The sequence below is a fragment of the Armigeres subalbatus genome, chromosome 1, assembly GCF_024139115.2.
Source record: "Armigeres subalbatus isolate Guangzhou_Male chromosome 1, GZ_Asu_2, whole genome shotgun sequence".
Taxonomy (NCBI): Eukaryota; Metazoa; Arthropoda; class Insecta; order Diptera; family Culicidae; genus Armigeres; species Armigeres subalbatus.
Genome location: NC_085139.1, coordinates 284,266,477 through 284,276,198, shown reverse-complemented (window position 1 = coordinate 284,276,198; position 9,722 = coordinate 284,266,477). Strand labels below are relative to the sequence as shown.

Here is a 9,722-nt window from a genome sequence, read left to right as displayed (position 1 = left end):
TAGGATCTTCTTTGAGAAAATTTGCAGATATTCCAGAAATTTCAAAAAAATCATCGTATTTTGAGAAACAAAATCCGAAAGCGTACAAGAAGTCAACTTATCGATCGTAGATACTTTCAATTTTATTTTTCTTACTTCATCACCCTTACAAGATTTTAAATTGTGTGCCATTTCTTTTCTCTCATCAGTAGATATTTCTGGGTCGAAAAAAGCCAGAGCGACTAGTTCTTCACTCAAGTACCATAGATGATTTGCAAATCTTGAAGCCGCAGCCATATACACATTTCTTGATTGATCAGAGAAAGCATCTCGTAAAGTTATAAATTTTTTTGCCAGGTTTAGATCATTTCGTGCTGCTGATGAGGGTAAAGGAGCTTTCAACCAAGACCAAATGTAAAATAAAAACACACATTACTGGAATTTTTCGCCTTGGTTTTTCAAAAATTCAATCAAATGTTGTGTTTCATCACCAAGGATCTCAATAATGTTTTCGTCTAACATATTTTCATCAAAGCATTGATCCATAGTAGGCCATGCCGATTTGAATTTTATAAAAATACTTGAAGAAGGGCCTTTTGAAGGAAATAGTTTTTCCCAAGCTGCTGTCATCAAAACTTCGGCAATATGATGCCTACACGCCAGCCATAAAAGATCTCTGCCAATCCGCTTCTAGATTAGGGTACGAGCGCCTTTTTTGATTCCTGTATTTGCTGCTGTTGTATCAAATCCCATTGCACAGATACGATGCTTAGTTCCCATGCATTCATCAATTTGCAAACTTCGTTCGCCTGTCTTTCACCAGTTCCAGAAGACAATTTTGGGACTCCAAGCAGCTGAACATTTGCTCCAGAAGATACCAAAACTGGCCATCTTTCTACTTTGTCAGTACCTGAAAAGAAAAAAAAATCAGATAGATTCTTTAAACAAATATTACCAAATGTAATCTAAAATTGTAGTTCAAATAACAAAAAAACCTATCGATTACTTCAAATGATGCTTAGTTAGAAGATATCCAAAAATCATAACACAGAAGAACACATTTCAATGCTATAAAAAATACTCAAATATATTACCTGTGAGATCTTGAAGCAGCTTTTCATCCCAATGTACATCAAGTGGTCCATTTAGATCAAAATTGCTTTGGATATTTTGAGCAATCTCTTCGCGATATTCTGCACGGGCCCTTGAGATTGTTTGTCTGCTAACGGTAAAATCGTCTGAAAAATAGATAAAGTTGATAAAGATTTTGTTTTAGTTACAATATACTATCAATATAATAAAATTAAACTCAAGGAGAAAGAACAATACAATAAAAGTACTGTTAAAGAGAACTTAACTAAAATTAGTTCAGCACTTGTTAAAACCGCAGAAATAACATACATTGCATTTCGGTCGCTTAGTCCAATACGCAGCTAGTATAGGAGTCATTATTTTTGATTTACTTCGCTCGGAAAACGCTCTACTAGTGGAGGGTTTCTCATCTGGAAGCAAGACATAAAAATATTGACATATAGTAGAAGTTACCATCTTATTTGATTATATTCTTACCTCCACCATCAATAGTAAAAACGCTGGTAGCTGATTGAGATTCCAAGGAAGGCTCTGGTTCCGTTGATGGTTCTTCTTCGATTTTTTTTAACTCTCGCAAAGGCAGATCCAGGCCTTCCAACTTCCCTTTGCAGAATAAGGAAATCAAATTTAATGCATTTCGTCGAGCAATGTTAAACAATCGATCCAAATTACCGTGCGGGACCGAAATTCGTACAGCACCGAAATCCGTCCACCTCATGAGATATCAATAAATTTAAGGGGGTTAATGGTAATCAATGTAGAAATAATTTTTCTTATGCTGCTCAGATACTTGGCAGTAAGCTTTTAGGGAATAGAAATGGTAAGAAGGATTTGAAATTAAAACAAGAAAAATTTAAAACAAATCTCCACCCACCAAACGTGAAGTTTTTGCCGCCATTTTGTTTTCGGGTAGAGCATATGTAGTCGGAGATCCGGAAAACAATCTATTTTCGGTTTAGAAACAGATTTTTATTAATCTTTACTTTTCTTGTGCTTCCTCACAACCACTGACAGCTAACTGACTTCTCTCATAGGGTGGGTCCATATTCAAATAATCATAGGGTGGTACAATTATAGCTTCTACGCTTACAGCTCGGCCATCCTGCACTAATTATCTGGAACAAACAGATAATTATATATCGTTAGTTTCATCCAAATATTCTACGTCCTCATATTGTATGTCCGAGCTGTTATCATCTAAATATTCAATATCTTCATATACAATGGGCGACTCATCACTACAAACTAATTCCTTATTTGGACAGTTCACTTTCTGGTAGAGTCGCATATTCAGAGGGTCAAAAACTCCTTCGAATCGTTTCCCAGATACTTGATACCCGTCAATATCTACCACGACATAACGATTTCGATCCAGCACTTTCTTGACAACGTACGGACCGCGGAACTTGGGCTTAAGCTTATTCCTTTCCCCAGAAACACCAACTCTACGCAACATCACTAAGTCTCCCTCGTCATACCGTGTATTTCTGGTGCAGTGGCGGTCGTAAGTACTCTTATTGTATTGCGACTGCTTCTTCATTTGTTGCACTGCGTTTTCCCTTATTGTTGCCAGGTTACGATCATCGGAACTGTTCAAATCCAATAAGTAATCTGTTAGATCGTGCATAAGGTACCTCCTTTGATCTACACCAAACAATAAGCAAGATGGAGTATATCCAGTAGCCCTATTGGTCGTGTTGTTTAATAAGAACTCAGCATCCGTGAGTACTGAATCCCAGGAATCCCCCGATTCTTCAACGAGCTTGCTAATCAACGGCATCATTGTTTTATTGTACCGTTCAACCTGTCCGTTGGCCTTAGGACATGCAGTGGCCACCTTTACATGTTTGAGTCCATGATCTTCGACAAACTTTTCGAATGCTGCCGAAGTGAATGCCGATCCCCTGTCGGATATTATCATTCTCGGTGTTGAATACGCATGAAAATAACTTTTCAACGACTTCATCACTTCCGTTGTCTTCGTGGTTTTTGTGGCATATAATTTGATAAACTTTGTAAATGCATCCACAACAGCCAAAATATACTCATTCTTCCCCTTACCTCTTTCGAGAGGTCCCAAATGATCCACATGTATCACTTCAAATGGCACTACCGGTTTCTCGACAGCAAAAAGATTACCATCATACTTTTTATTACGAGGATTATAAGCTATGCAGGTTATACAAACTTTAGTATGATCTTGTACATGTTCTCGCATTTTTGGAAACCAATAGCTTCGCTTAATCAGCCCGCATACTTTGTCAACTCCAAAATGTCCCATTTCATTATGAAATTTATTTATAACCGAAGGAATCATATCCGATGGAACATACAGCAACGATCTATTACCAACTACTTTGTACAATATCGCATCACGAACCTCGTAATCTTTCAATGTACCCAATTCAACTGCTTGCTTAATTTTAGTTATTTCAGGATCTTTCAACTGTGAAACATAAAGCGCATTCTCGAACAAGCTTGAAGAGCTCTGATCTTCCTCAACCATGCACACGTTTATCCTTGATAATGCATCTGCATTAGGGTGGCTCAAATTAGTATGGGAAAAACTTTTTTCAATTTTTTTGATGGGCCGCCCTCTTATTTGGTTCTATTTGATGCCCTGATGCTCTGGACAAAATTTCAGCCAAATCGGTCAATGTTTGGGCAGTGCTAAACTCGTTGGAAGTTTATATGGAAAAATGTATGCAGAAACATCCAAAAACAGTAAATTGCAGCTGGACTACACAACTTACGATGAAGAACTTTGATACTCATTCAGATCTTGGAGAATTTAATACAGAATGTTATGCAGAAAACCGCGAGAAGATTCGAGTTTGCCCGGCTAAGTTATTAGCATTTCTCTGCAGTGGGGTTTAAGCAAATTTCGTTTCTTTTACCTTTGAAAAGAAATAAATTTACCCCTACAACACTCCAGTGAAATGCTAATATCTTTGCGTAATAAACTCTAATCTTCTCGCGGTTTTCAGCATAACATTCTGTATTTTATTTTACAAGAACTGAATGAGTATCATGGTTCTAGATCTTAAATTGTGCCGTCCAACTGCAAATCACTGTTTTTGGATGTTTCTGCATACATTTTTCCATATAAACTTCCAACGAGTTTAGCACTGCCCAAACGTTGACCGATTTGGCTAAAATTTTGTCCAGAGCATCAGGGCATCAAATAGAACCGAATAAGAGGGCGGCCCATCAAAAAATTTTAAAAAATGTTTTTTGAGCCACCTTAATCTGCATGTTGCATCCGCAACCCCGGACGATGAACAATTTCGAAATCGAATTGCGTCAAGTATAACGCCCACCTAGCTATTTTGGCATTAACTTCTTTTCTCTGTAGTGTATGTTTCAGGGAGAAACAGTCCGTCACCACCTTGAATCGCAGTCCGAAGAGATATATTCGGAATCGTTGCAAACAGTATACAATAGCAAGGGTTTCTAGTTCGAAACTATGCAACTTGGCTTCTACTGGCGTAGTTTTTCGACTATGATACATCACTGGATGAAACATACCGTCATCAGTCTGGCGCTGAAGCAAAACCCCTCCGAACCCTGCTGATGAAGCATCGGTGTGTAATTCCGTCTCTGCGGTAGGAGAATAGATTCTCAGCACCGGTTTCGATATCAACGCTGTTTTCAATGCATCCACTGCGGTTACATGCTCCTTTGTCATAACAAACTCGTGACCTTCCTTTAGTAATTCATACAACGATGCAGTCAGCCGATTGAATCCGTTTATGAACTTTCTAAAGTAGTTTACAAGCCCGAGGAACCTCTGTAGACTTTTCCTGTTGGTCGGAATAGGAAAATCTCGCACAGACAGGATGTGGCGATCACTTGGCCGTATACTGTTAAGCTTGACATCATATCCCAAAAACTCTACACACGTTTTAAGGAACTGGCATTTTGCCAATTGTAATTCTAGACCATTATCAGCAAGCGTCTCCAGAACATCTTTCAATGTTTGAAAGTGTTCCTCAATAGTCTCCGATGCTATTAACATATCGTCGATGAAGACTATTATACGTTCGTCACGAATAAATGGTGCAAGAACTTTAGTTAAATACTTCACAAATATCGCCGGTGAATTCGAATACCCGAATGGCAATCGGTTGAATTCGTATTGTCCGCTATCTGTGACAAAAGATGTATACTTTTTACTTTCTTCAGCAAGTTCAACATGATAAAAACCGTTTTTCAAATCCAAAGACGTAAAAAAGCGTTTTCCCCGAAGTCGCATGATTTGGTCCTCGATTATCGGCATTGGGAAGTGAATCCGCTCGGCAATATTATTGAGAGGCTTGAAATTGATACACATTCGATAACTGTTGTCCTTTTTTCGAGTCAACACCACTCTGGAAGTGTACGGTGATTCACTTTCTCGGATGATTCCCTGCTGTAGTAGATCACTGATAATCTTATTTAACTCTATTTTCTCGTATACACTTAGACGCTGAGGCGTAGCTGTAAAAACTTTTTCCTCCTTGAGACGTATCTCGCCCTTATAAGAAATACCATGAGCACTCCCTTTTGTTCTATCAAAATAACTTTTCGTCAACAGTGATTTCAAAGCACCCTGGTGTCGGCGAGTTACCTCATCGTCCCCCACGTCCAAACCAACTGTAGGATCCAACAAACACGTATGGTCCATTTCCGCAAACATTGACCAATCCGAACACACGCTATTGTCAGTATCAGGAAAACGAACGAATCGTATACCGTTCTCGCTCAGAAAGTGTCTGCCCAAAATAACCTCCACCTGCATGGTATCATCTGATACGACTAGAAATCTTGCCCTATAGTTATCATTGCCTATGTATACCCAAGTGAATACTTCCCCCAATACTTCAACTTTCACACTATTAATACCTATTACGTCCTCCTGTACCTTTTTATAGACCATCTTGCCTCTCACATGTTTACATTTTATCAAATTTGCATAGCTACCTGTGTCAATCAAAGCAAAGGCACGGAAACGGTCTTGAGTTCTGTCGATGTCCACTTCTACCTGTGATGATGAATCAACAACGATGGCTTTGTCGTCGCTGCCGCTGAAGACAGCATTTGTAGTGCTCCATTTTGATGTGCTTGATCCGGGTTGAGTTGGAACCATAGCGAAACACCTTTCAGCTGTGTGTCCTACCTTCTGACATTTCGTACACCTTTCTCGACGAGGTGGCTTGGTGCAATTTATCGATTTATGCCCCTGCTCTCGACAGTTGAAGCACGTGATTTCACTTCCCGAAACAACTGACAATGGTCCGCCTGTAATCTTCGGTGGCCGTGGTGTAACGCTCGACGAGCAATTAGCAGCTGGCACCATGTCCAGATTTGAAGCCACCCATTTTATGTGCCGTATCAACTCCAGCGTGGATGTGTATTGTCTTGCTAGCAGATTCCCATAGACCTTGTCATCACGCAACCCTTTGATGATGTATTTCAAAGTGGCGGAAGTGCTGAAGTCTCCTTTCTGCGCAAGTGCATCAACTCTGTATACGAATGATTCGTACGATTCTCCTTTTCCTATCTTAGCAGCCTCTAGCTGACGATGAATATCGGCTTCATCGTACAATTCCGGAAATGCTTGGATCAACTGGTCCTTGAACTGCATCCACGAAAATATATTTTCCTCCTGTCGACGATACCAACTAGATGCTGCTCCCACCAAACGCGTAGTAGCATACAACAAGCACATTTGCTCAGTCCAGCCGTATAGGATGCGAAAGTGATCGATCCTCCGTAGCCATTTCAAAACACCGTCTCCTTCTGAAAACTCCGGAATGAGTTTTCCCAGATCATGTGGGTGGGGAGCAAAAGTAGGAGTCTGCTGCACGCAAATATGGCTTTGTTGATTTGATTCTTGAGCTTCTTTCTTCTTAAGCACCTTCTCTTCATTCTTCACGTCAAAAAACTCGTCTTCCCCGCTATCGTCGTTGGTTGTATCCTTCTTCTTCTTATCGGCCATACTTCTGGTAATCGGCATCGTCTTGGAAATCTGGAAAACCTTCTCCACAACGTCGGAAGTCTCGTCACCAGCCTTTCCAACACCACAAAAGCTGCCGTATGGATCCCACTTCTGATAAACTGTAGTCGGAGATCCGGAAAACAATCTATTTTCGGTTTAGAAACAGATTTTTATTAATCTTTACTTTTCTTGTGCTTCCTCACAACCACTGACAGCTAACTGACTTCTCTCATAGGGTGGGTCCATATTCAAATAATCATAGGGTGGTACAATTATAGCTTCTACGCTTACACATAATTGCACCAAAAGTAACTGTGTTTCAATTGCTAATTGTGAATCATTTCATAAGATAAGCGGAATACAAATCGAAGAGATTGCTTCTCAAGGTGCGTATCGAACTATTTACAGTGGTAGTATAGTCAATCAGACTGCTTCAGTTTAAATATTTAGTTAATACATAGCTGTACGGATTTTGATCCTTTGATTCGAAATCCGTACACGGTGGACGGATTTCGAGTCAGGAGTAGTTGATTTTATTCATTATTTAATCACGTTTCTCGTAGTTTTTAATGAGTAAATGTGAAACACTTCAAAAGTAGAAGCCTTCATGCTCCTGTGTCAATGATAAACGTTTTATTTACATTCGATTCCTATTTTCTAATGACTTTTGCACATACTAAGGTGCTTAAGTGTACGGATTTCGATGCCCCACGGCATTAATGAAACTAGACTCTTGCTCTTTCTGTTTATCTCCCGTGTGAGAAGAATTTTTGATAATTGTTCGGATTTTGTTAAATAATTTTAGGAGCTTAACAACAGCAATGTAGTGTTGCATTAGAGAAATTCTATATTTCTCCCAAAAAAATTGAAGATCAGTTACTACAGTTTTAGCAGCTGGTTTTATACTCAAGTGTTGATTTTTCATTATAAAACGCATCCGACCAAGCACATCACATCAAGCACATTTGAAGGCAACTTTACACCTTTAAAACTTTCAATTGGGAGAACAAGTTCCATACTTAATTCTTCCTTAGATTTTGAATCCATTTTATGTATTCCACTTGCACGATCAAATATCACTTCACAAAAACAAGAAGCACGATTTGAAGAGTGAAAAATTAGTTACGTTATATCGAGGTATACCTGTAGAAATAAAGAGCTTTTATTTGATTTGTTACAACAAATAGGCCTAATGATTTGGGAGTTACAATTTTATGAAAAATTTAAAACTCCTGAAATGATGATTTTTCTGAATACCCTATATTGAAATTGGTCACCATAAAGGGGAAATAATAAAATGGGTCCAATATTGTTCTATAAGGAACGATCCTACCAAATATAAGGTAATTTAGAGGGATCATATCAATAATGTTGAAACTGGATGGCTGTATATTTTTATTTGAGGCTAACAAAATAAATGGAAGAAGTACTTAATTTATTTCGTGTATTTACATTCACGCTTCGAAAATTGAACTCTAAACTATAGCATAAACCAAACTTGACCAAATTTTGAGTTCTGTCTTCTGTCAATTTTGTGTAAATTTTTTTAGCGTGTTAGCTCGAAGATAAAACGACGCCAGAAAACTGCGAGATTAAACATCGAACAATATCCCGGATGTGTTTTTCCACTAAAAAAAAGATATCACCCCCTTGCTCCCCCTTATTCACCTCCTCCCTCTCTAGCTACACTACTGTACAGAGTACGGAAAGTATTTACCAATCGGATAAAAATTCGCGACATTGTGTGATAATCATGCATTTAATTTCGCACGGCACCGAATACGCCTGCATCGCCGCCGCAATGGTCGGTGGTACGTTGCTCTCATTTTAAACACCCCTGGGGGACACGCTCGACACCCTCGACTTTGGATGCTTATAACTTGGCCAATTTCAAAGGGATTTACATCCGGTCTTCACCAGTCGCTTCCTTATATAAAAAAGGTTCTACATTTTGTCCACAACAGGAATCCGTCGACTACAGCGCCACCTAGAAGCAGAAAACGGAAACGGTTGCGTTTCCCCATACATTTGGATCACCTTTCTCATACAAACTTTAAGCCATTTGCGCACGCCAACCACTGGACCGAATGAGCTGAAATTTTCAGGGGAGCTTCTGGGACCCTCAAACTGCAAGGGTGCAAGGTTTGAAATTCAGGATTTCATGCATTTTGGGCCAGTCTAATGTCCCAGTGCAGTGGTTAATTTAATACCAATGAGAAGAAGATGAAGTACCGAACAGAAGTTTTTGCCTTTCTTGTTCGTTCCAAAACCAAACTTTTTATAGAAGCCCCCAACCCCCCTGAGATCCATAGTGTTGTGCGAAGAGAGATGTCTCTCTTCTTACTTCGATTTTCCCACTTTTCCCAAGGGATAAGTAAGTAGTGAGAAATGGTTAGTTAGCAGTCGTCTCACTTCTCGCTTTTCACTAATCATTTCTTATTTCTCACTGTGAAAAGTAAGTAAGAAGGAAATCGCTTCTCTTCTCATTCATCATTTCTAACTTTTTATTTCTCACTTTTGCAGTGAGAAGTGCAAAATGATGATTGATAAGTGAGACGTCAAATAACACATTCGGCCAATTGAATTGAATTTCCGAGGAAGCCTTTCCATCGAACAAGTTACTATTCAGAAAAATTATTTAAGCTCTTTTAGTGGAATCAATTGTAAGGCC

At 39.1% G+C, this 9,722-nt stretch overlaps 1 protein-coding gene across 1 annotated transcript; it reads right to left on the bottom strand.

The window, feature by feature from the left end:
• Positions 1 to 2,029: 2,029 nt before the first annotated feature.
• LOC134215152 (uncharacterized) lies at positions 2,030 to 7,242 on the bottom strand. The gene is made up of 2 exons (XM_062694402.1): positions 6,034 to 7,242; positions 2,030 to 2,186 (listed from the first exon to the last, which is right to left on the bottom strand). Exons 1-2 carry the CDS (start codon positions 7,067 to 7,069, stop codon positions 2,179 to 2,181), a joined length of 1,044 nt encoding a protein of 347 aa, XP_062550386.1. The 5' UTR covers positions 7,070 to 7,242; the 3' UTR covers positions 2,030 to 2,178.
• Positions 7,243 to 9,722: the final 2,480 nt, after the last annotated feature.